General features: G+C 54.4%; 1 protein-coding gene across 4 annotated transcripts; it reads left to right on the forward strand.

Annotated features, from left to right (window-relative positions):
- The first annotated feature begins 3,039 nt into the window (after positions 1–3,039).
- On the forward strand, positions 3,040–24,416 carry LOC123351385 (adhesion G protein-coupled receptor E3-like). 4 transcript variants are annotated; one of them, XM_044990686.1, is made up of 18 exons: positions 3,040–3,182; positions 3,862–4,017; positions 4,418–4,573; positions 5,819–5,974; positions 9,627–9,758; positions 11,754–11,821; positions 14,324–14,428; positions 15,431–15,608; positions 16,142–16,261; positions 16,957–17,156; positions 20,379–20,549; positions 20,718–20,912; positions 21,456–21,691; positions 22,437–22,503; positions 22,955–23,046; positions 23,314–23,482; positions 23,598–23,705; positions 24,046–24,416. In XM_044990686.1, exons 3-18 carry the CDS (start codon positions 4,480–4,482, stop codon positions 24,091–24,093), a joined length of 2,139 nt encoding a protein of 712 aa, XP_044846621.1. In that variant the 5' UTR covers positions 3,040–3,182; positions 3,862–4,017; positions 4,418–4,479; the 3' UTR covers positions 24,094–24,416. The 4 variants fall into 4 exon arrangements, with proteins under 4 accessions (XP_044846621.1, XP_044846620.1, XP_044846623.1 ...); XM_044990685.1 differs by lacking the exon at positions 24,046–24,416 and having other exon boundaries at positions 23,598–23,759; XM_044990688.1 differs by lacking the exons at positions 3,040–3,182; positions 3,862–4,017; positions 4,418–4,573; ... (1 more) ...; positions 9,627–9,758; positions 24,046–24,416 and having other exon boundaries at positions 11,322–11,821; positions 21,429–21,691; positions 23,598–23,759.
- The last annotated feature ends 1,187 nt before the right edge of the window (positions 24,417–25,603 follow it).

A 25,603-nucleotide genomic window follows, 5' to 3' on the forward strand; every position in this document is an offset into this window, starting at 1 on the left:
TGCCGCCTGAGTGTAGCTGAGAACCAGGCCTGTGATTGTTAAGATCCCAGGGGCCTGGTCGCTTGGGTCCCGTCACCCAGCTCAGTACAGGTGGACGATGCAGGAACGTCTCCCTGGCAGGACTGTACAGAGCGTCCCCTCTTGTGTTGCAGATATTGACGAGTGTCAGGGCCCGAGACCGGCAGACTGCGGACCCCAGGCAAACTGCACCAACGTGCCCGGGAGTTACTATTGCACCTGCATCGATGGCTATGAGCCCAGCTCTGGGAAAGCCAAGTTCACACTCGCGAGTGAGAACAGCTGCCGGGGTGAGCTCTCCCCTGGCCTCACCTGCTGAGACCCCCCCTCGCACACACAAATGCTCCTTCCAGGCCTGGTGCTGCACAGGAGCTGCTGCCGGCTTTGGCAGTGGACTGAGGTTGTCAGCGAGGCTGTGGTTAGAGGTGACCCTCGCCTGCTCCCGCAGAGCATGGGGCCGGGCTCACCCCTGTGCCCAGCGCTTGGACAGAGAATTAACAGATCCACAGAGCAAACTCCTTGTGCTGCAGAGATGCGCTGGGAAGAGGGGAGGGGACCCTCGCTGGCCCCAGCATCTAGGCTGCTAGTGCCCTGCTGAACCTGGGAAGGGGCCTCGTGTCTGGGCCATGGAAATAGCACCGTGCGCTCTGCCCCCTATGGGCCCTGTGGAGGAGAGAATAGCCACAGCACAGTGTGCCCCAGCCACGCCCCCGATCCTCCGCCCTGGGTCCTGGGGGGCAGGGAATAGCTGCAGTGCTGGGCCCTGGCCTCGGCCCCAACATCAGGGGCTAGGAGCAGGGTGGGTGCAGGACCCCTACAGCATCTCCACAGCAGCTGGGGTGGCCCCTTTTGCAGGGTGGGGGATTCTCCAGTCGCCGTTCCCCTGCCAGAGCAGCCTAGTGCCGCCTGAGTGTAGCTGAGAACCAGGCCTGTGATTGTTAAGCTGCTGGGGGCCCGGTCGCCTGGGTCCCATCACCCAGCTCAGTGCAGGTGGGTGATACAGGAACATCTCCCTAGCAGGACTGTACAAAACATCCCCTCTTGTCTTGCAGATATTAACGAGTGTCAGGGCCCGAGCCCGGCAGACTGCGGACCCCACGCAAACTGCACCAACGTGCCTGAGAGTTATTACTGCACCTGCATCGATGGCTATGAGCCCAGTTCTGGGAAAGCGAATTTCATGCACGCGAGTGAGAACAGCTGCCAGGGTGAGCTCTCCCCTGGCCCCACCTGCTGAGATCCCCCCTCGCACACACAAATGCTCGTTCCAGGTCTGGTGCTGCACCGGGACTTTTTCTGGCTTTCACAGTGGACTGAGGTTGTCAGCGAGGCTGTGATGAGACATGATCCTCACCTGCTTCCGCAGACCCCCTACAGCAGCCCCACAGCAGCTGGGGTGGCCCCTTTTGTGGGTAAAGGATTCTCAAGGGGCCGTTCTGCTGCCAGAGCAGCCTAGCACTGAGACTCAGGCCTGTGATTGTTAAGATCCCAGGGGCCTGTCGCTTGGGTCCCGTCACCCAGCTCAGTGCAGGTGGGTGATACAGGAATATCTCCCTAGCAGGACTGTACAGAAGAACCCCTCTTGTCTTGCAGATATTGACGAGTGTCTGGGCCCGAGCCCGGCAGACTGCGGACCCCACGCAAACTGCACAAATATGCCTGGGAATTACTCCTGCAGCTGCACCAATGGCTACGAGCCCAGCACTGGGAAAACCAAGTTCACCCACACGAGTCAGAACAGCTGCGAGGGTGAGCTCTCCTCTGGTCCCCCACCAGCTGAGATCCCCCCTTCCACAGACAAATGATTCTTCCAGGCCTGGTGCTGCTCCCGCAGAGCACGGGGACAGGCTCACCCCTGTGCCTGGCGCTTGGATGTGGGATAAACAGACGCACACAGCAAACTCCTTGTGCTGCAGAGATGCGCTGGGGAGAGGGGAGGGGACCCTCGCTGGCCCCAGCACGCAGCATCTGGCCTGCTAGTGTCCCCCTGAGCTGGGAAGGGGCCTCGTGTATGAACCATGGAAATAGCACCGTGCGCTCTGCCCCCTATGGGCCCTGGTGAGGAGAGAATAGCCACAGCACAGTGTGCCCCAGCCACACCCCCGATCCTCCCCATGGGTCCTGGGGGGCAGGGAATAGCTGCAGTGTTGGGCACCCTGACCTCAGCCTCTACATCAGGGGCTAGGAGCAGGGTGGGTGCAGGACCACGACAGCAGCTCCACACCAGTTGGGGTGGCACCTTTTGCAGGGTGGGGGATTCTCAAGTGGCCGTTCCGCTGCCAGAGCAGCCTAGTGCCGCTTGAGTGCAGCTGAGAGTCAGGCCTGTGATTGTTAAGATCCCAGGTACCCGGTCGCTTGGTTCCCGTCACACAGCTCAGTACAGGTGGACGATGCAGGAACGTCTCCCTAGCAGGACTGTACAGAGCGTCCCCTCTTGTGTTGCAGATATTGACGAGTGTCAGGGCCCGAGCCCAGCAGACTGTGGACCCCACGGAAACTGCACCAACGTGCCTGGGAATTACTCCTGCACCTGCATTGATGGCTATGAGCCCAGCTCTGGGAAAGTGAAGTTCATGCATGCGAGTGAGAACAGCTGCCAGGGTGAGCTCTCCCCTGGACCCACCTGCTGAGACCCGCCCCCCGCCTCGCATACAAAAATGCTCGATCCAGGTCTGGTGCTGCACCGGGACTTTTTCTGGCTTTGGTAGTGGCCTGAGGGTGTCTGCGAGGCTGTGATGAGACATGATCCTCACCTGCTCCCACTGACCCCCTACAGCAGCCCCACAGCAGCTGGGGTGGCCCCTTTTGTAGGGTAAAGGATTCTCAAGGGGCCGTTCTTCTGCCAGAGCAGCCTAGTGCTAATTGAGTGCAGCTGAGAGTCAGGCCTGTGATTGTTAAGCTCCCAGGGGCCTGGTCGCCTGGGTCCCGTCACCCAGCTCAGTGAAGGTGGGTGCTACAGGAACATCTCCCTAGCAGGACTGTACAGAAGATCCCCTCTTGTCTTGCAGATATTGACGAGTGTCTGGGCCCGAGCCCGCCAGACTGCGGACCCCACGCAAACTGCACCAATATTTCTGGGAATTACTCCTGCAGCTGCACCAATGGCTACGAGCCCAGCGCTGGGAAAGCCAAGTTCACCCACGCGAGTGAGAACAGCTGCCAGGGTGAGCTCTCCCCTGGCCCCCACCAGCTGAGATCCCCCCTTCCACAGACAAATGTTCCTTCCAGGCCTGGTGCTGCTCCCGCAGAACATGGGGCCGTGCTCACCCCTGTGCCCGACGCTTGGACAGAGAATTAACAGATCCACAGAGCAAACTCCTTGTGCTGCAGAGATGCGCTGGGAAGAGGGGAGGGGACCCTCGCTGGCCCCAGCATCTGGGATGCTAGTGCCCCCCTGAGCTGGGAAGGGGCCTCGTGTCTGGGCCATGGAAATAGCACCGTGCGCTCTGCCCCCTATGCGCCCTGGGGAGGAGAGAATAGCCACAGCACAGTGTGCCCCAGCCCCACCCCCGATCCTCCCCCATGGGTCCTGGGGGGCAGGGAATAGCTGCAGTGCTGGGCCCCGGCCTTGGCCCTACATCAGGGGCTAGGAGCAGGGTGGGGGCAGGGCCCCGACAGCAGCTCCACACCAGTCGGGGTGGCCCCTTTTGCAGGGTGGGGGATTCTCCAGTGGCCGTTCCCCTGCCAGAGCAGCCGCCTGAGTGTAGGTGAGAGTCAGGCCTGTGATTGTTAAGCTGCTGGGGGCCCGGTCGCCTGGGTCCCATCACCCAGCTCAGTGCAGGTGGGTGATACAGGAACTTCTCCCTAGCAGCAATGTACAGAACATCCCCTCTTGTCTTGCAGATATTAACGAGTGTCAGGGCCCGAGCCCGGCAGACTGTGGACCCCACGCAAACTGCACCAACGTGCCTGGGAATTACTCCTGCACCTGCATCGATGGCTATGAGCCCAGCTCTGGGAAAGCCAAGTTCACACACGCGAGTGAGAACAGCTGCCAGGGTGAGCTCTCCCCTGGCCCCACCTGCTGAGACCCCCCCTCGCACACACAAATACTCGTTCCAGGTCTGGTGCTGCACCGGGACTTTTTCTGCTTTGGTAGTGGCCTGAGGGCGTCAGCGAGGCTGTGATGAGACATGATCCTCACCTGCTCCCACTGACCCCCTACAGCAGCCCCACAGCAGCTGGGGTGGCCCCTTTTGTAGGGTAAAGGATTCTCAAGGGGCCGTTCTGCTGCCAGAGCAGCCTAGTGCTGCTTGAGTGCAGCTGAGAGTCAGGCCTGTGATTGTTAAGCTCCCAGGGGCCTGGTCGCTTGGGTCCCGTCACCCAGCTCAGTGAAGGTGGGTGATACAGGAACATCTCCCTAGCAGGACTGTACAGAACATCCCCTCTTGTCTTGCAGATATTGACGAGTGTCTGGGCCCGAGCCCGCCAGACTGCGGACCCCACGCAAACTGCACTAATATGTCTGGGAATTACTCCTGCAGCTGCACCAATGGCTACGAGCCCAGCACTGGGAAAGCCAAGTTCACCCACGCGAGTGAGAACAGCTGCCAGGGTGAGCTCTCCTCTGGTCCCCCACCTGCTGAGCTCCCCCCTTCCACAGACAAATGATTCTTACAGGCCTGGTGCTGCTCCCGCAGAGCACGGGGACAGGCTCACCCCTGTGCCCGGCGCTTGGATGGTGGATAAACAGACCCACACAGCAAACTCCTTGTGCTCCAGTGATGTGCTGGGGAGAGGGGAGGGGACCCTCGCTGGCCCCAGCACGCAGCATCTGAGCTGCTAGTGTCCCCCTGAGCTGGGAAGGGGCCTCGTGACTGGGCCATGGAAATAGCACCGTGCGCTCTGCCCCCTATGGGCCCTGGGGAGGAGAGAATAGCCACAGCACAGTGTGCCCCAGCCACGCCCCCGATCCTCCGCCCTGGGTCCTGGGGGGCAGGGAATAGCTGCAGTGCTGGGCACCTGCCTCGGCCCCTACCTCAGTGGCTAGGAGCAGGGTGGGTGCAGGACCCCTACAGCATCTCCACAGCAGCTGGGGTGGCCCCTTTTGCAGGGTGGGGGATTCTCCAGTCGCCGTTCCCTGCCAGAGCAGCCTAGTGCCGCCTGAGTGTAGCTGAGAACCAGGCCTGTGATTGTTAAGCTGCTGGGGGCCCGGTCGCCTGGGTCCCATCACCCAGCTCAGTGCAGGTGGGTGATACAGGAACATCTCCCTAGCAGGACTGTACAAAACATCCCCTTTTGTCTTGCAGATATTAACGAGTGTCAGGGCCCGAGCCCGGCAGACTGCGGACCCCACACAAACTGCACCAACGTGCCTGGGAGTTACTACTGCACCTGCATCGATGGCTATGAGCCCAGCTCTGGGAAAGCGAAGTTCATGCACGCGAGTGAGAACAGCTGCCAGGGTGAGCTCTCCCCTGCCCCCACCTGCTGAGACCCCCCCCTCGCACACACAAATGCTCGTTCCAGGTCTGGTGCTGCACCGGGACTTTTTCTGGCTTTCACAGTGGACTGAGGTTGTCAGCGATGCTGTGATGAGACATGATCCTCACCTGCTTCCGCAGACCCCCGACAGCAGCTCCACACCAGCTGGGGTGGCCCCTTTTGCAGGGTGGGGGATTCTCCAGTGGCCGTTCCCCTGCCAGAGCAGCTTCCTGAGTGTAGCTGAGAACCAGGCCTGTGATTGTTAAGCTGCTGGGGGCCCGGTCACCTGGGTCCCATCACCCAGCTCAGTGCAGGTGGGTGATACAGGAACGTCTCCCTAGCAGCACTGTACAGAACATCCCCTCTTGTCTTGCAGATATTAACGAGTGTCAGGGCCCGAGCCCGGCAGACTGTGGACCCCACGCAAACTGCACCAACGTGCCTGGGAATTACTCCTGCACCTGCATCGATGGCTATGAGCCCAGCTCTGGGAAAGACAAGTTCACACACGCGAGTGAGAACAGCTGCCAGGGTGAGCTCTCCCCTGGCACCACCTGCTGAGACCCCCCCTCGCACACACAAATGCTCGTTCCAGGTCTGGTGCTGCACCGGGACTTTTTCTGGCTTTGGTAGTGGCCTGAGGGCGTCAGCGAGGCTGTGATGAGACATGATCCTCACCTGTTCCCACTGACCCCCTACAGCAGCCCCACAGTAGCTGGGGTGGCCCCTTTTGTAGGGTAAAGGATTCTCAAGGGGCCGTTCTGCTGCCAGAGCAGCCTAGTGCTGCTTGAGTGCAGCTGAGAACCAGGCCTGTGATATTAACGAGTGTCAGGTCCCGAGCCCGGCAGAGTGTGGACCCCACGCAAACTGCACCAACGTGCCTGGGAGTTACTCCTGCACCTGCATCGATGGCTATGAGCCCAGCTCTGGGAAAGTGAAGTTCATGCACGCGAGTGAGAACAGCTGCCAGGGTGAGCTTTCCCCTGGCTCCCACCTGCTGAGACCCTCTCCCCCCCCCCGCACACACAAATGCTCCTTCCAGGTGTGGTGCTGCACTGGGACTTTTTTTGTCTTTGGCAGTGGCCCGAGGCTGTGATGAGACGTGATCCTCACCTGCTCCCGCAGACCCCCTGCAGCAGCCCCACAGCAGATGGGTGGCCCCTTTTGTGGGTAAAAGATTCTCAAGGGGCCGTTCTGCTGCCAGAGCAGCCTAGCGCTGAGAGTCAGGCCTGTGATTGTTAAGATCCCAGGGGCCTGGTCGCTTGGGTCCCGTCACCCAGCTCAGTGCAGGTGGGTGATACAGGAACATCTCCCTAGCAGGACTGTACAGAAGATCCCCTCTTGTCTTGCACATATTGACGAGTGTCTGGTCCCGAGCCCGCCAGACTGTGGACCCCACGCAAACTGCACCAATATTTCTGGGAATTACTGTTGCAGCTGCACCAATGGCTACGAGCCCAGCACTGGGAAATCCAAGTTCACCCACGCGAGTGAGAACAGCTGCCAGGGTGAGCTCTCCCCTGGCCCCCACCAGCTGAGTTCCCCCCTTCCACAGAGAAATGTTCCTTCCAGGCCTGGTGCTGCTCCCACAGAGCACGGGGACAGGCTCACCCCTGTGCCCGGCACTTGGATGGGGAATAAACAGACCCACGGAGCAAACTCCTTGTGCTGCAGAGATGTGCTGGGGAGAGGGGAGGGGACCCTCGCTGGCCCCAGCACGCAGCATCTGGGCTGCTAGTGTCCCCCTGAACCTGGGAAAGGGCCTCGTGTCTGGGCCATGGAAATAGCACTTTGCGCTCTGCCCCCTACAGGCCCTGGGGAGGAGAGAATAGCCACAGCACAGTGTGCTCCAGCCCCACCCCCGATCCTCCTCCATGGGTCCTGGGTAGCAGGGAATAGCTGCAGTGCTTGGCAACTCATGGCTCATTCAGCCATTGCCGTCTGCACTGGTATTGCAGCACTGGGCATCACCTGATCTGCTTGATAACTTTAGGAAGCAGCAGGCGCGTGTCCTGGCAGGGCTGCTTTTCCCTTCCCAGCTGGAGCGGCTCATTCCGGACAATAGCCACTTGCTCCTGTTTGCTGACCGAGTAACCGAACTCCTGGCTGTAACCAGCCCCGTCACCCCAGTGCCCAAGATGCAGCTCCTAGATCAGCCTGACCTAGCGCTTTCTCTCTCCTTGCAAACATTGACGAGTGCCAGCGAAACGCCACAATCTTTGAGCCCCACGGGAACTGCATCAACATGCCAGGGAGCTACATGTGTAAATGCAGTTGGGGATTTGGAAAGAGTCAAAAGGATACGTGTAAGATCTGCACAGGTACAACAGGAGCTGGAAACAATTGTGGCACAGGCATGCTGCTTCTGGCTTTTCTGCAGTGTTGCTAACGCGTGGCCTTGCCTTAAAGCCCCACCTCCTGGAGTCACGTGATTCTGCTTTTGGCTAAAATCAAAATTAGGCCCAGGTCCACATGGCGGAGGAAAAACTGCAAAATGTTACGCTGGGGTGACCAAGAGCTCCCAAACCAGAGTCATCCAAAACGAAGCCAAAATGGATTTTAAAAAAATCTTGCAGTTTTTAAACCGATCTCGTGACTTTTTTGCAGCCTGACTCATGGTTTGGGGCTTTTATTGACTGCTTGGCATTGGCAATGCTGTTAATGCATCATCACTGAACTGACCTAGGATCTCTGACACTAACCCGCATGCCTGGATGGGGAAACTAACCAGGTTGCCCTGAGGTCTCGCTCTTTCTCTGCGCCCCACCCGGGCAAAGTGTCTGTTCTGACTCCCAGCCTGTCTTACAAATTGGAAACCGAGCCCCGGGATTGAAGGTCGCCATGTCTCTTGTCATGCTGCGTAATTCCACCGAGGCACGAGAGTAGGGGAGGTTGTTAGAAGCTGCAACATCCCCCCAAACCTGCAATCAGAGCCCAAGATGCTCTTTCGTAGCACAGCACTGAAGTGGGGGAAGGTCAGATCTTTGCAAAGCAAACTGGGCTGAGAAGGAGCCGAGGACTCTGTTGGACAAAAGGCTCACAGGTTTCTGGAACCCATTAACCGAACCCTCAGCAGCTGCTAAGGCTGGGGAAGGAGCTGACATCCCAAAGGAACCAGCTTGGGTCATCAGCAGGAATCAAACCCAGGATCTGTCTACTGAAAGGACACATCTCAGCTGCTGGAGCTAAGGGAGTAACTCCATTAGCCAGTCATTGTAGCAGGCTGTTATCTACTTATGGGAACCAGCCACTAGAGCAGGACAAACTTGCTCTCTCCTTGTTCTGAGGCACAGCATCATCATCAAGAGGTCGGCACATACAGGTCCCCTCACAGGCATGGCGTAGGCTCGTTGCCTTCCAAGAGGTTTAACAATGGAGCAAAAGTTAAGATTTCTGCCAAAGGAACAAGGGATTTTTTCCAGCCCTGATGCACTCCCGGCCGTGAGCCAGGAGACACAAAGCTCCTCTCAGTGAGGGGGAGCAGAGGGTAAAATCTGCATGGTGAGGCAGGGGAGATACATTCTTGGCCTTCTCTGGAGGAAATAAGCTGAAAGGGACAGGTCTAGTGGATACGCTATGAGAACTGGGTTCTAGTCCCAGCTCTGTTCCTGCTGAGTGTCCTTGGGCAATTCCCTGCCTCAGTTTTCTCTCCCACCTCTTGTCTATTTAGTCTAGAGGCTCTTTATGGCCGTGTGGGTGCAGTGCTCTGGGTGCTGCTTTTATGCAAATAACGACCGAGGGGAAGGGGCGTAGCGGGAAATAGCAAAACGCTGCCACGGGAAAGAGAGAGAAGAGGAGTCTGAGAAAGAGCTGCTGGAGCACGGCCCAAGGGAAGGATCCGTGAGCGCTCTGGACTCTCCCCACTGATTGACTTGTTTGCTGATGTCCAGGTGAAGGGGATTTTAGCCACAAGGATTTCTGTGAGAAGCAGAAGCGTTATGGATAAATATCGGGGAGAGTTTAGCTTTCTTCAGGGGCCCTGCCCCTACTTCCTCAGGAAGGATCGCCACCAATTAGCAGGGAAGAAAGCAGAATTGAATGGGGGAGGAGTTAGATGGAGCAGACAGACTGACAGACAGACTAAGCCCCCTAAGCCCCCTAAAATTGGGGGCTCCATGTCATTCACCCCAATGTGCTCCCAGCCATGCTGTGTGTGACACCCTCCCCCCGCTTTCCCCTCTCAGACATCGACGAGTGCAACAAGACCACAGATATCTGTGGGCCCAAGACCATGTGCATCAACACCAATGGGAGCTACCGGTGTGAGTGCCTGGCTGGCTACATCCCCTCCAATGGGAACACGACGGTGTGCAAAGGTGGGTCCTGCAGCTGGGAACATGGAGGAGGCACCTGGGGGGCTGAGCAGCGTCTGGGGCTATACAGGCAGAGGTCTTGCCTAAGGGGGCAGGGAGCTGGGAATGGGTCTGGGGCTCTCACCTTCCCCCAGCCCAGTCTGTCCGTCCACTGGGGTGTTTCCAGTTATGTCAGAGCCACAGGCACCAGCATGCCCAGGTCTGGCTTGGGGAGCGGGTTAGGGGCCACATCAGGGCCAGGCTGGAATGAGACTGATCCGTGCCGGAGCCAGGCCGGGGAGTGGGTGAGCAGGGCCCCCAGGGGCGGAGCGTCTCTTCCCTAGGGCTGCCAACTGTCTAATCACACAAACCAAAACACCCTTCTCCCTCCCTTTCTCCAAGGCCCCGCCCTGCCCACTGCATCCCTCTCCCTCCCTTTCGCCCACTCTTACTCACTTTCACAGTATGGGGCAGGGGTTTGGGGTGTGGGAGGGGGTGCGGGCTCTGGGCTGAGCCTGGGGAAGGGGGCTGGGGTGCAGGTGGGTTTGTGGGGGGAGGGTTGTGGGGTGCAGGCTCTGGGAGGGAGTTTCGGTAAGGGAGGGAGCTCAGGGCTGGGGTAGCAGGTTGGAGTGTGGTAAGGGGTGTGGGATCTGGGAGGCGGCTCACGGCTAGGGCAGAGGATTGGGGTTGCGGGAGGGGGTAAAGGTTGTGGGCTCCAGCCGGGTGGCGCTTAGCTCGGTGGGTCCCGGTCGACAGCAAAACAGGCCTAGGCAGGCTCTCTTCCTACCCTGGCCCTGCACTGCTCCCGGAAGTAGCTGGCAGGTCCTTGTGGCTCATGGGGGGTGGGTCAGGAGTCTCCGCGCACTGCCTCCACCTGCAGGCACCGCCTCCGCAGCTCCCATTGGCCACAGTTCCAGAGTATCTCCAGATTTACCCCAGTGTGAGAGCAGAATCTGGACCCACCGGGAGGAGGCCTAGGCTGTGGGGGGCCCTTGTGAGTGAACTTAAGCCATCAAAAAAAGTTTTCTCTCAAGTGGGATCCCCTGCTCTCTATCAGATGTGCTGGGCGTTCCCAGCCCCCAGTGATTTCAGTGCCCAGAACCCGTGACTATGAGGCCAGGCCCGTTAGGCTCTGGTGGCTCCCTTCTCCTCCCATGTGAACTCAGAGCAGGCCCAGCCTCTGCTGGCAGGGAGCAGAGAGGGCGCTGGCCAAGCCCTCTGGGTGGGAATCTCAGTGTCACCAACCCCAGGAGCGCAGAGATCAGGAGTCAGACCCCCAAAATCAGTAGATTGGCCCCAAAATTGTGGGATTTTTTTCCTCTCATCGTGTCGGGTCTGTATTTTGACTTATGAAGCCACCCTCCCGTGTGCTGGTGGCCATTCCCGCACTGCCCGCTCTTCCCTGGGTAGGTTACAGTGGTTCTGTCCACACAGCAGGAGATCTCTGGTTCCTGACGGCACAGAGCCTCCAGCTTCTCCACCAATCCCCCCACATTATGGTTAATTCATTCTGTGCCCCTCACCCAGCCCAGCAATTAGTTCTGCTCCCTGCAGCCTGCACATGTGCCTCTGCACCCCCCGGGCACCTCAGCTCCTTCTGCAGCCTCAGGGGTTCTTCACCCCTGTCCAGGCCTGCTGCTTCAGGTATGGAGCTGGGGGGACAGAGAGAGCCCAGTGCAACAACAACGACGGGAGTTACCAGTCTGCCTGCCCAGCCGGCCAAATCCCGTCCACTGGGAGCTGGGTCCAGAACCAAACCACAGGAGCAGCAGGGACAGGAAAAGTGGACTGTAAATGGAGGGGGGAGAGAGAGAGAGTGAGACGGGGAGGAAGGGAGGGAGATGGGAGTTTTGTAGCAGCCGCATGTTAAACTATTGGCAGGGCAGGACTGGCATGTGGACAGAGAGCGGCCATCGGGGCTGGGAAGAGAAGGGGATTTTCCCCTAGGCAGGAGTGAGTTAATATGAAAATCTGATGTGAAAACTCTAATGACTGCTCCTCTCTTCCCATCGCTCCAAGTCCCCAGCATTAACTCCAGTGTTCAGTTCGTGGCCATCAAAGAGACGTTCAGGAATTTCTCTCTGCAGGTACGTTTGACCCCATTGTTCATTTGTTGGGGATTTTGCTCTGTGTGTTTTACCACCAATATGGAAATTCCCAGACAAAAACCTTTGCTGTTGCTATTACGGTGATCCATGTAAACCCCAATCCAAGATCAGAGCAATACTGTGTTTGTTCCTTTCATCCCTGGGACTCGATCCTCCTCATCCTTCTAGGCTAGTCCCATCTACATGCGATCAGCTATTCAAGTCCTTCTCCATTCCAGTTTGTCTTGAAGCAGTTCCTCAGAAACTCCACAGCTCATCACATCCTTTTGTATGACAGCCTGAGCCCCCCATCTAGTCTGGAGTCTCCCAATCCTCTTATCTTCTGCATCTAAGTTTAGCACCTTGTTTCCTGTTTGTTCTTCTGACCTTCTTGTCACAGGCCCACACCATCTGAGCGTGGATCCCTCAGCATCTCTATCATTGGTCCTATTTTCACTTGCCCTAATTCCCTCATGTCAAACATGGCCCGTCCTTGTAACTCCAAGCATCCATTTTAACATTTTCACTTCCTCTGTCTTCATGAATAGCTCCTGGCTCTTCCTCAGTCCCCTGATTTTGGAACCATACAAAAGTGCAGGCCTGATGACCATCTTCTAGATCTTACTTTTCTATTTGACAGATGTTCTCCTTTCTCAGAGAACCCCCTCACTTCTCTCCCTTTACTCCATGACTTTCCCAGTCTGCTTATACGTTTTTTGTTGAGTTCATCGTTTTCCTGTGATATCATAGTATTATAGGAATAGAAGGGACCTTGAGAGGCCATCTAGTCCAGTTCCCTGCAGTGATGGCAGGAATAAGTATTATCTAGACCATCCCTGACAGGTGTTTGTCCAACCTGCTCTTAAAAATCTCCAGTGATGGAGATTCCACAATCTCCCTAGGCAATTTATTCTAGTTCTTAATTATCCTGACAAGAAACTTTTTCTAGTGTCCAGTTTAAACTGTCCTTGCTGCAATTTAAGCCCATTGCTTCTTGTCCTATCGTCAGAGGTTAAGGAGAACAATTCTTCTCCCTCCTCCTTGTAACAACCCTTCATCTATTTGAAAACTGTTATCATGTCCCTTCTCAATCTTCTTTTTTCCAGACTAAACAAATGCAGTTTTTTCAATCTTCCCTCATAGGTCGTGTTTTCTAGACCATTGATCACTTTTCTCACTCTTCTCTGGACTTTCTGCAACTTGTCCACGTCCTTCATGAAATGTGGCACCAGAACTGGACACAATACTCCAGTTGAGGCCTAATAGAATTTCATCCTATTTTCTTCAGATCATTTCTCCACTTTGTCCAGATCATTTTGAATTTTAATCCTATTCTCCAAAGCACTTACAACCCCTCCCAGATTGGTATCATCCACAAACTTTATAAGTGTTCTCTGTGTGCCATTCTCTAAATCATTGATGAAGATACTGAACAGAGCCAGACCCAGAACTGATCCTTGCAGAAGCCCACTGGATACGCCCTTCCAGCTTGACTGTGAACCACTGATAACTACTCTCTGGGAACGGTTTTCCCACTAGTTATTCACCCACCTTAGAGTGGCTCCATATAGGTTGTATTTCCCTTGTTTGTTTATGCGATTACGTGAGACAGTGTCAAAAACCTTACTAAGGTCAATATATACCATGTCTACTACTTCCCAGCTATCCACGAGGCTTTTTACCCTACGAAAGAAAGCTGTTGATTTGATGGGATTTGTTCTTGACAAATCCATGCTGACTGTTATTTATCACCTTGTCAAGTATCACAGGGGTAGCGGTGTTAGTGTGGATCTGTAAAAAGCAACAAAGGGTCCTGTGGCACCTTACAGACATATTGGAACATAAGCTTTCGTGGGTGAATACTCACTTCGTCAGGTGCATGTGTCATATTGACCTTAGAAAGGCTTTTGACACTGTTTCACATAACCTCATAAACAAACTTATCAACTTATTATATTCTAGGGGGTTTCAAATTGATATTGAACCTTCTAAAACTTCTGTAGCTTTGCTAGTGGCTGGTCCGCAGACTTACACACCCATTGTCTTCCTGCAGGAGAGCACTGAATCTACAGACCATGTACTGTGATTTCTTCTGCTGATTTTCATGCTGTTTCTTTCAATATGCACCTGCATGTCTCTCTGCATCTTCCTTCACTTCCTCTTTTCTCTCCCCCACAAGCACTACATCAGCTACAAAACTCACGTGCCAAGGGGCCACTCTCTGGCTGCTTTCTGTCAATGCATCCAGCACCCATGTGAACAAAAAGGGGCTTTGTCCCAAGCCTTGATGTATTCCAGCTGTTACTAGAAACTGTTCCCTTTCTCCACATGAACCTCTCGCTGTGGCAACAGCACCATCGTACATGTCTTGGACACGTCTGGTATAAAAGCTTTATTCACTCAATGAGGGGTGTCAGGATCAGGCCCTGCATAAGGCAAACACCAATGTTGGTCGCCCTTCAGCGCCTGCAGAACTCACCCTCTGCCCGGGTCTCTCTGCAGGGAAAGCGGAGCGGTGAAAGCAGCATTTTTTCCTCTTTCTTTAATTCGACCTTCGACATTTTGATGTCCATGTTTGGAGACGGGAATGTGACGTTATCACTGGAGGTGAGAGGCTCCGCCCCTTGAATGTGCCCTGCAGACTAGTGCCCCTGTGTGTGCCCCAGAGCCCTGTGTGCTGCTGTGCCAGGTTAGGAGTCTCACTGGGGGAAAGGAGACATGTAGATACTCCTCAGAAAAGATCTGTGCCCTCCTCTGCTGTGGGGAGGGTGGGTGCACCCTCAAGTGGTGTTTGTGTCTGTGTGCACATGTGCTCTAGTGGTGTGAGTGCATGTTGGTGTTTGTCCACCCACATGCCCCCTCTAGTGTTCAGAACTGTTGTTGTTCATCACAGGTGCTATACCAGGGGTCGGCAACCTTTCAGAAGCGGTGTGCCAACTCTTCATTTATTCACTCTAATTTAAAGTTTCACGTGCCAGTAACACATTTTAATGTTTTTTAGAAGGTCTCGTTCTATAAATCTATAATATATAACTAAACTATTGCTGTATGTAAAGTAAATAAGGTTTTTAAAATGTTTAAGAAGCTTATTTAAAATTAAATTAAAATGCAGAGCCGCCTGGACCGGTGGCCTGGACCAGAGCGATGTGAGTGCCACTAAAAATCAGCTCATGTGCCGCCTTCAGCACGCATGCCATAGGTTGCCTGCCCCTGTGCTATACTGTTAACAGTTAATGGGGATTCTCCTTCAGCTCATCTGTCAGTGAGATGCCAGACATTTCTGAGCAGCTGCCAGATGCAGCATAGAGACAGCCTAGGAAGCCGTGGGCTTGTGACAATGTTGTTCCCTGGCATCTGTAATGGAGGGATGGGGGAGCAGGAGCGAAGAACGAATGACAAAGGGTTCTAGCCCCAGTTAGCTTCAGGTCCCAGCGGGGGCCCTGAGCCAGCCTCAGGGACCCCCTTTGTAACGGGCTTCCCCGCTGAGAGCATTGCAACCCCCTGAACTGGGAGAGGCTGGGATGCCCGATGTCCCCTGGGAACTCACGGGACGTGGCCCCTGAACCCCCGAACTCCTCACTCCCAGGGTCTTTCCTTTCCTGTCCCCAGAACGCGACTCTCCCTTTCAACTCGGTCCTGAACAGCACCTCCCGCTTGGACGGTGGAGGCAAGGGCGAGGTTGTGTCGGCTGTAACGTTCGTCCTGCAGACAATGGAACTGTCCACGCTGGCCATTGCGCTCCAGTCTCCGGAGAGGACAACACAGGACGTGACCACAGAGTCTCTGGGTGAGGGGGGATGTGTGGCTCTCAGCGCCACCTACTGGCTGCCGTGAGATACGAGGTTACACACTGTGCCCCAAATCCACTGGAAGTTAGAGCCTTTATACCATTGTGATGTGAGCCTGTGTTCAGTACTGACACAGAACAGCACGGCCCCTGCACCAGGAAAGATAACCCAGCCCCGCCAGTGCCCCCAGAAGCAATGTCTGAGAAGAGTTTAAATGTAATATTTGGAATTCCATCTCTAGGGGCTGCCACACTGAGCCAGGCGCCTCCCCCCACCCCCACTACTCCCCCTTCGGGGGATGCAGCATCCCCAGGGAGACAGAGCCAGAATGGGGGGAGGGGATATGGGGGGTGGTCATTGCAACTTGGAGGGGGGCTCCAAATTTCCCCCTCCCGCAGTGCGGAAGAGCCCTGAAGCCCTCTGGCTCCAAGCGGAGTGGGAGGGGGGTGGATCTGGCCCAGAATGGACAGATTCCCAGGGAAGTGGTTTCACAGCGAGGGGCTCTGTCATTCCTCACCCCCACCCCCCGCAGCTATCCAGACGCGGCTCGTCACAGGGAACTGCAGCCAGCACAGCGAGGTCTTCACGCTGAGAGCTCACGAGGAGACGATGGACATGCACTGTGATACAATCACCGGGGCAGCCACACAAGGTACCATTCTGGGGATGGAGACACCCAGGGCCCAAACCATGGCACAGAGTGGTTCCCGGGCACCGAACCCCAGTCTGGGTTCCCCCCTTCCTCCCTCCCTCCCCATGGATCCCCAGGCCGGGCCCTGGCCTCTGTCTCTAGCCCTGGAGTGCTCCTTGCTGGCTGAGCATGTGGTTCTCAGGCTGTGGCCATGGAGCTGACACCTTCGTTCCTGCCTGTCCCACAGCTTGAGCCCCCAGCAGTGAGGAGTTGGGGGCACAGAGGGGAGGCGGCTCATGAGAGGGTCTCTGGTATGAAGTGGGCCCAGAGACTGGAAAGGGCAGAGACGCCCTAGTCTAGCTAGACCCCCAAATGGAGATGTGGGGACCAGGTAACGTGGACCTTTAGCTGTCAGATTCAGGGCCCCAAATCCTCCAGCACCAGGGGACGCTCATCCCTGGCCAGCCCCTCTCCTGGTCTCGCTGAGAAAAACTGAATCTTCATCTCTGCATCCTGCAGCTGGACGTTACCAGCCAGACGTGTTCCTGGGGGCTCCGAGGGAGGAGGTATCATGGTCCAGTGGCTAAACCTTAAGAGTTGTGGCTCCATTCCCAGATCTGCCACAGACTCACTGTGACCCCTGGGCACCCGGCCGGCTCGTTCTTTGCCATAGTGTCCCAATCTCCCTAACGAGGGATCATGTCCTCTCCCAACAGGTGTGGGGGCTGCTGCTTTTATTTCCTACTCCACCCTGGACTCCATCATCAGTGCGAGACGTCTCAGCGAGGGAAATCTACTGGTTGGTGGGAAGCTGGAGAAGAGTCACATCAACTCCAGGGTGGTGAGTGGGGCCGTCGGAGACGGGAGCCCCGTTCATCTCTCCAGCCCCGCAAACTTCACCCTGCGACATAAACAGGTGCGTGGAGGGAGATCCCCTTTTGTTTGCTCTGTATCTGGACTATCAGAGTTGCATATAGAAGGCACCATCTCCTGCCAGGCATTTGGACTGTGCTGCCTTTCTGGCTCCTGATGGTCCTGAGAAGAGGAGGCCTCCTCATTCCTGACGCCTTGGGGCTGTGTTACTAGAGGAGGTTACCGGGGGGGTCGCACCACGACACAGGGCTCTGCAAAGTGCTCTAGGGAAACAGCTCCGCCTAGCTCACCCCTGAGCCGGAATAACTGGAAAGCCGCTTTCTGTAGATAGTGGGGTTCAGGGAATCAGCATGAAACATAAGATCGGCCATACTGGGTCAGACCAAAGGTCAATCACGCCCAGAATCCTGTCCTCTGACAGTGGCCAATGGCAGCTGCACCAAAGGGAATGAACAGACAGGTTATCATCAAGTGATCCATGCCCTGTCACCCAATCCCAGCTTCTTGCAAAAAGAGGCTAGGGACACCATTCCTGCCCATCCTGGCTAATAGCCATTGATGGGCCTATCTACCTTCCTTTTGAACCCTGATATAGTCTTGACCTTTGCAACACCCTCTGGCAAGGAGTTCCAGAGGTTAACAGTGTGTTGCATGAACAAATACTTTCTTGTGTTTGTTTTAAACCTTCTACCTATTAATTTCATTTGGTGGCTCCTTGTTCTTGTATTATGAGAAGGAGTAAATAACACTTCCTTGTTTACTTTTACTATACCACTCATGATTTTATAGACCTCTATCATATCCCTCCTTAGTTGCCTCTTTTCCAAGCTGAAAAGTCCCAGTCTTATTAATCTCTCCTCATACGGAAGCCATTCTATACCCTTAATCATTTTTGTTGCCCTTTTCTGAACCTTTTCCAATTACAATATATCTATTTCGAGATGGGGTGACCATATCTGCATTCAGTGTTCAGGATGTGGGTGTACCATGGATTTATACAGAGGCAATATGATATTTTCTATCAATCCCTTTCTTGATGATTCCCAACATTCTGTTTGCTTTTTTGACTGCCACTGCACATTGAGTGGATGATTTCGGAGAACTATTCACATTGACTCCAAGATCTCTTTCTTGAGTGGTAACAGCTAATTTAGACCCCATCATTTTGTATGTATAGTTAGGATTATGTTTTCCAATGTGCATTACTTTGCATTTATCAACATTGAATTTCATCTGCCATTTTGTTGCCCAGTCGCTCAGTTTTGTGAGATCTTTTTGTAGCTCTTCGCAGTCTCCCTGGGACTTAACTATCTTGAGCAGTTTTGTATCATCTGCAAATTTTGCCACCTCACTGTTTACCCCTTTTTCCAGATCATTTTTATGAATATGTTAAATAGGACTGGGCCCAGTACAGATCCCTCAGGGACACCACTATTTACCTCTCTCCATTCTGAAAACTGACCGTTTATACCTACCCTTTGTTGTCTATCATTTAAACAGTTACCAATCCATGAGAGGACCTTCCCTTTTCTCCCATGACTGCTTATTTTGCTTAAGAGCTTTTGGTGAGGGACCTTATCAAAGGCTTTCTGAAAATCTACATACACTATATCCGCTGGATCTCCTTTGTCCGTATGCTTGTTGACCCCCCTCAAAGAATTCTAGTAGATTGGTGAAGCATGATTTCCCTTTACAAAAACCATGTTGACTATTTCCCAACAAATTATGTTCATCTACGTGTCTGACAATTTTGTTCTTTGTGATAGTTTCAACCAATTTTCCCAGCACTGAAGTGAAGCTTACTGGCCCGTAGTTGCCAGGGTCACCTCAGGAGCCATTTTTAAAAATTGGCATCACATTAGCTAACCTCCAGTCATTTGGTACAGAAACTGATTTAATTGATAGGTTACAGATGACAGTTAATAGTCCTGCAATTTCACATTCAAGGTCCTTTAGAACTCTTGGGTGAAGACCATCAGGTCCTGGAGACTTATTACTGTTTAGTTTATCGATTTGTTCCAAAACCTCCTCTAATGACACCTCAATTTGGCACAGCTCCGCAGATCTTTCACCCAAAAAGAATGGCTCAGGTTTGGGAATCTCCCTCACATCCTCAACAGTGAAAACTGATTCAAAGAATTCATTTAGTTTCTCCGCAATGGCCTTTTCATCTTTGAGCGCTCCTTTAGCATCTCGATCGTCCCGTAGCTCCACTGGCTATTTAGCAGGATTTCTGCTTCTGATGTATTTAAAACATTTTTTGCTCTTACTTTTGGAGTCTTGAGCCTGCTGTTCTTCAAATTTTTTTTTGGTCTTTCTAATTATATTTTTACTCTTCATTTGACAGAGTTTATGCGCTTTTCTATTTTCCTCATAAGGATTTATCTTCCACTATTTAAAGGATGCCTTTTTGCCTCTCACTGCTTCTTTTACTTTGTTGTTTAACCACGGTGGCTCTTTTTTGGTTCTCTTACTATGTTTTTTAAATTGGGGCATACATTTCAGTTGAGAGTCTATTATGGTGTCTTTAAAACGTTTCCACAAAACTTGCAGGGTTTTTACTTTTGGTACTGTACCTTTTAATTTCTGTTTCACTAACCTCTTCATTTTTGTGTAGTTCCCCCTTTCTGAAATTAAATGCTACGGTGTTCGGCCGCTGTGGAGTTTTCCCCAATACAGGGATGCTAAATTTTATTATATTATGGTCACTATTACCAAGTGGTCCAGTTATATTCACCTCTTCGACCTGATCCTGTGTTCCACTTAGGACTAAATTAAGATTTGCCTCTCGTCTTGTGGGTTCCAGGACCAGCTGCTGCAAGAAGCAGTCATTTAAGGTGTCAAGAAACTTTATCTCAGCATCCCTTCCTGAGGTGATATGTATCCAGTCAATATGGGGATATGGTAATGAACCACTTTGTTACGGTAATGAAGTGGTTAGGGTGCATATGGGTATGTGTGCACACAGCATTGCCCTCTGCTGGATGCTGTCGGAACTGCTCAGCCATGTGCCACATTCCCCAGTGCTAACGGCTAGCAAGGATTTATTCCCCTTTCGCTCCAATAGCAGGGCCTGGGCTTTTGCTGCAGCAGCAGGATCTGTGTTCTCTCTCCGCTGTCACCGGGATGGCCCCAGTGGGCACTGGGGGCTGCGTGGGGAGAGCCGTGGAGCTGTCAGTGGCCTTGGGTTTGCTGTAGACATGTGATAACAGAAACGATGTTCTGTGGTCCTGTGAGGATGAGGATGATTCTGTTGTGTTTCCAGGCCAAAAAAGAGGAGGAAGAGGCTCTCTGCGTCTACTGGAAAGTGGTGGCCGAGAACGGCAGCTGGTCTCCAGACGGCTGCACCGCCGTGCACACGAACAGCACTCACACCACCTGCAGCTGTGACCATCTCTCCAGCTTCGCCGTCCTAATGGCTCCCACCGCAGTGACGGTATCTCACCGTGAGACAAGGGTCACAGGGCAGGACCCTGAGCTCCGCACCCAGCCGTGGGCAAAGCTCTCCCTAGAGCGACTGGAGGCTTTGCTGGGGAAAAGGCTGAGTCGGAGCCGAGGGGGCTGGGCTGGGCTCACTGGTGATTCTCCCTTTGCTGTGTTACAGGAGAGCTACCCACTGACCATCATCACCTACGTGGGACTGACCCTCTCCCTGCTGTGCCTCCTCCTCGCCATCCTCACCTTCCTCCTGTGCCGCTCCATCCGCAACGTCAGCACCTCCCTCCACCTGCAGCTCTGCCTCTGCCTCTTCCTGGCCGACCTGCTCTTCCTCACCGTGGTGACCCGCCCCGGCAGTCAGGTATGGCCTGATTCTCCCCTGCTCTGTGCCTCCACTCGCAGCAGGGCTGGGGTGTGGGGCTTTGAACCCCTTTGTGCTCCCTGGATTCTGGGCTGTGCAGGACACTGGGGGGATTCCCGGGGGGCTGTTTGCACCTCTTTAGGTCCCTTCACACTGGGCACAGTGCTCTGAGTGTCCCCAACCCCTGGAGTTCAGCCAGTTCTATCCCTATGTCACAGTCTCCCTGTGCCTCGATCCCTCTCCTATGTGACTTGCCCAAGGTCACCCAGGGACTCTGTGGCAGGGCTTGGGAACAGAACCTGGATCCCCTGAGCCCTGCTCCCCTGCTCTAACCACTAATCTCTGCTCCCTTCCTGCATCAGCAATGTGCACCCACAGGACCCTCCATAGACCGAGGAACCTGCCGTCTCTGGGTCACGGAGCGCTGTACCTGGAGAGCTGTGCTAACAAGAAACCCGGTGTGACCCCCCCCCCGCCAGGTCTCCCCATACTCAGCATTTCCCTTCCCCACCGCAGTGTCCCTGGGCTCTCTGTCTCCCCCAGGTGGCGTGTGCTGTCATTGCTGGCCTCCTGCACTACCTCTTCCTGGCCTGCTTCAGCTGGATGTTCCTGGAGGGGCTGCACCTCTTCCTCACCGTCTGGAACCTGCAGGTCGTGAATTACACCAGCGCCAGCCGGTTCAAGAAGAGATTCATGTACCTGTTCGGCTACGGATTCCCAGCCCTGGTGGTGGCTATTTCTGCAGCGGTGAATCCTGAAGGCTATGGAACTTACACACAGTACGTGCAGTGCCCGTCCCGAAGGGGAGCTGGGATGGGGCTTCCATGTGCTTGTCCGGCTCACCCCAGGTCTGACTTGAACCTAGATTTCCCGGCTTACCCTGCCTGGGAGCTGAATGTCCCCCTGGGACCCTTCCCATCCCCAGGGACACGAAGCTGCCCCGAGCGCTGCAGTTGAGTTGCTCCCTGTCAGACATCTACACGCCTCACACCACCGATGATGCAGAAGAACAAACCAAAAAGATCCCAGCTTGACGCCCAGCTCCCAGGCTGGGTTTGTGGGGCTGGTGGGTAGGAAACAAATGCACCTTCTTAAGAGTGCAAATCCCTGTGGATCCCCTCTCTAAAGTGAGTGACGCCACTAAAACAGGGTGTGGCGTGTTCTAGACACCCCAGGCGAGATCCTCTGCTGGTGTAAATCAGGGCAGCTCCACTTCCTTCAGTGCAGCTAGGTCAATGTCCCTCCGCTGCATGTCTGGCCCTCCATCAATACTGCGCCCATACACCAGAAAGGGTCATTTGAGGAGCTGGAAGAGGAAGTGGTGGCTGAAAGCAGGAGACGCTGAGGTACATGGGAAGGGCTGTTTGCCTGGTGCCCGCAAGAGAGTCGGCCATGTCACAGGCAGGCTGAGATCCATCTCGCTTTTGAGAGCCAGCTACCCTGTGACACCCCCTCTCTGCCCCCAGGACTGAAAAAGGGCAGTAATCCCATTAAAGTCACCTTCTTCTTCCTCCCTCCCTGTAGCTGCTGGCTTAGCCTGAACAGAGACTTTCATTGGAGCTTCCTGGGACCAGTCTGTGCCATAATCCTGGTGGGTACCTCACAGAACCACAGGGCCCCATTCTCCTCTCACCTCTGCGACCCCATTGATTTCAGTGAAGCAGGGAATGAAACGTGGCCCATAAAACACAAGGAAAGACCCAGTTAGGTCCCACCTGGCTCATCTGCTGTGATCAGTCCCGGGATTAGTCCCTGTGTTGTATCCCCAGGCCCACAGACGTTACTCAGGCACAGCTCCCAGGGACGTCAGCAGGAGTTTTGCCAAGTGAAGATAGAAGAGTTTGGTCTAGTCGAGTTAATGACCCAAGGAACGAGGAAGGGAGAGGGCTCCACTCTGCAGTGTTTTTTGTAGGGGGGGAAACAAATGTCCCTACATATTCCCCTGGGGAAGTTGGGGGGTGGGGAATTGTTCTCTGCCTCAGCTGGAGTCACCAGCCCCAGATGGGATGTTTTACAGGAAATATTTCGCACTCTTCCCATAGATAAATATAACGTTCTTTGTCCTTACCCTGTGGATCCTGAGAAACAAACTCTCCTCCCTCAATGCAGATGTGTCCACCCTCAGAGACCACAGGTGAGAAGGCAACAAAACAATCCTGGAGGGTCAGATGCCTTAGTTTGGAAGGTCCTTGGCACCGGAGGGTATGAAGGATTGCAAGAGGGGAACAGCATATCTAGGATCCATGGGAATGAATTCCCAGTGCATTTGCATTGAGAGTAACCCTGTCCCACATAGGAAAGCAGGGGACAGTAGCTCCACCCCACCCTGCTCAGATCCTCCTGACCCAATTGCTCTCCATAGGATTATTGTAACGGGATCTCTCCATGTGCCTTTATCCAGGTTACTGACCTTTAAAGCCATCGCCCAGCTCTTCATTCTGGGCTGCACATGGATCCTTGGTCTCCTCCAAGTCGGCCCAGCAGCCACGGCCATGGCGTATTTATTCACCATCGTCAACAGCCTGCAGGGAGCATTCATCTTCCTGGTGCACTGTCTCCTCAATCGCCAGGTAACGCCCGTGCCTGTCATCAACCCCCCAGCACCTTCACTGGCCTCGCGGTGGCCATGTCTGATCTTCTCAGCGTTAGTTACATAGTGCAGTGACCATGTCCCTCACTCTCCAGGTGAGAGAGGAGTACAGGAGATGGATCAAGGGATTCCGAACATTCAGCACGAAATCTCAGACATACGATCTGTCCATGTCTGCTGTCCCCACCACCAGCACCAAGACGGTAAGAGGTCCTCTGCTCTGTTCCAGTACCCGCCTGGGAAACAGTCATCTGTAGCTGGGTCTCATTACTGCTAGAAAGGTGCGAAGCAGTTCCCTGTGCTGAGTTCCTAGACAGAGTAGGGTGCCAGCTGGGAAAGTGATTACAAGTGTCAGTGAGAGTCGGTCACTATCGAGGGGTATCCTAGATGTCTGAGGCACCAGAACAGAATATCCTGTCCTGGCACTTCTTCTGCGTTCCCTTCCCTTGCCTCTCCTGGGAGCTCCAGGGGTCACTCACTGTGGACTAGGCCGGTATTGGCTCTTGCAGTGTCATGATTTGAATATATCATATTGTTCCCTAGGATTGTCAGTGCAGACGGATTATTCCCGATGAGCAGTCAGCACCGTGAAGAATTGCCCTTGGCTCCATTATCCCTGTGGGTCAGGATCCAGGGGCTCTGTGCGTCACCTCCCAGATTCAACACACTGGTTTGCACATTACACTCTTAGTGGCTTTGGAACCTACTGTCATTTTTCTGCTTTTCTTGCCAGGACTAACCTTTCTCCCAGGTGGAGGCGGCAGCAACCCAGTCCGGGTTCAATACCTAGGGGGTTCCAATACAAAACAGAACCAGCTGGAGCTCTCACCCAGTAATCTGGGAAAACTTCAGACCACCCCAGGTGCCTCCGAGAAGCAATACGTCCCCTCTCAGAAGCACTGAGTCTCTGTATAACAAAGAGAACTTTTAATAAAAAGGAGAAAGAAATCTGGCATTAATCTGAGAAACCTCCCAACCACTATTTGAAAGCTTGTGACCATGAGTAAGGCTAAGATATTTTTAGTAAAAATCTCCGACAAGTCGCGGGAAATAAACAAAAATTCACGATTGCCTGTGACCTGTCCTAACTTTCACTAAAAAGATACTGACAAAACAGGGAGGCGGGTTCAGCTCAGAGCCACTGCTGCTGGTGCTCCGGGGTCCCCCACCACCATGGCAGTGAGTGGGAGCTTCAGGGGCTCCATGCCACCTGTGAGACGTGGAAGCTCTATGGTCCCCCACTTCCCATGGGGGATGGGATGCTGTGGGGTACCCTCACCCCCCACGGCAGCTGAGAGCTCCCCGGAGTCCCCCCTCTTCCTGGCATGGCTGGGCAACTGCAGAGGGTCCTCCGTCAACCACCGTGGGGCAGTCGGGGATGCTTGGTGATGGAGACAGCCTTCTCCCTGCCGCCGCTGCACCCTACGTGGCCCCTTTCCAAGGTGTCAAGAAGATCAGCACCGCGGCTGAGCCCGTGGGAGAAGACAGGCCCCGGCAGTGGAGCCTTGCCAGGTAGGGCCCAGCGCAGGCATCTGGGAGCTCCCTGCCCCCCTTGTCAATTCTGGGGTGGGGATTATTGGGGGGAAGAGCTAATTGGAGGGGAAAGGCCTCCTGTCTGTGACATAATCATAGCCTTAGCCATGAACAAAATCCTACCCCAGAATATACTGGGCAGTGGCCTTTGCCTCAGTTTCTCCCCTTGCTGGGTGAAAGTCCAACAAATTCTCCTTTAACCTGCCTTTGCCTTTTCCCTCCCCTGCACCCCACTCACAGTTGCTGCCCTTGGTCGGCGAAGGCCCAGAGTTCATAGCGTTCATGTGAATTAAACTCCTGCTGGAGGGATGGGAGGTGGGGGGATGCCGTCAAGAAATGCCTCGGCTGCTGCTGCCACCACCATGTAGACAACTGAGGTCTGGTCTGAACTACAGACCTATATCGGTGTAACTGTCACTCAGGGAGGTGAAAAATCCACACACACCCGTCCCCTGTGTGACATAGTTTATACCAACCTGACCCCCTGTGTGGACACCGCTGTGACATTCCATACTGTATGTGCCCGGGAGGGCTGGACAGAGTGCTGAGTAGGGAGAGCTCAAGGAAA

The sequence above is a fragment of the Mauremys mutica genome, chromosome 17 (assembly GCF_020497125.1).
Source record: "Mauremys mutica isolate MM-2020 ecotype Southern chromosome 17, ASM2049712v1, whole genome shotgun sequence".
Taxonomy (NCBI): Eukaryota; Metazoa; Chordata; order Testudines; family Geoemydidae; genus Mauremys; species Mauremys mutica.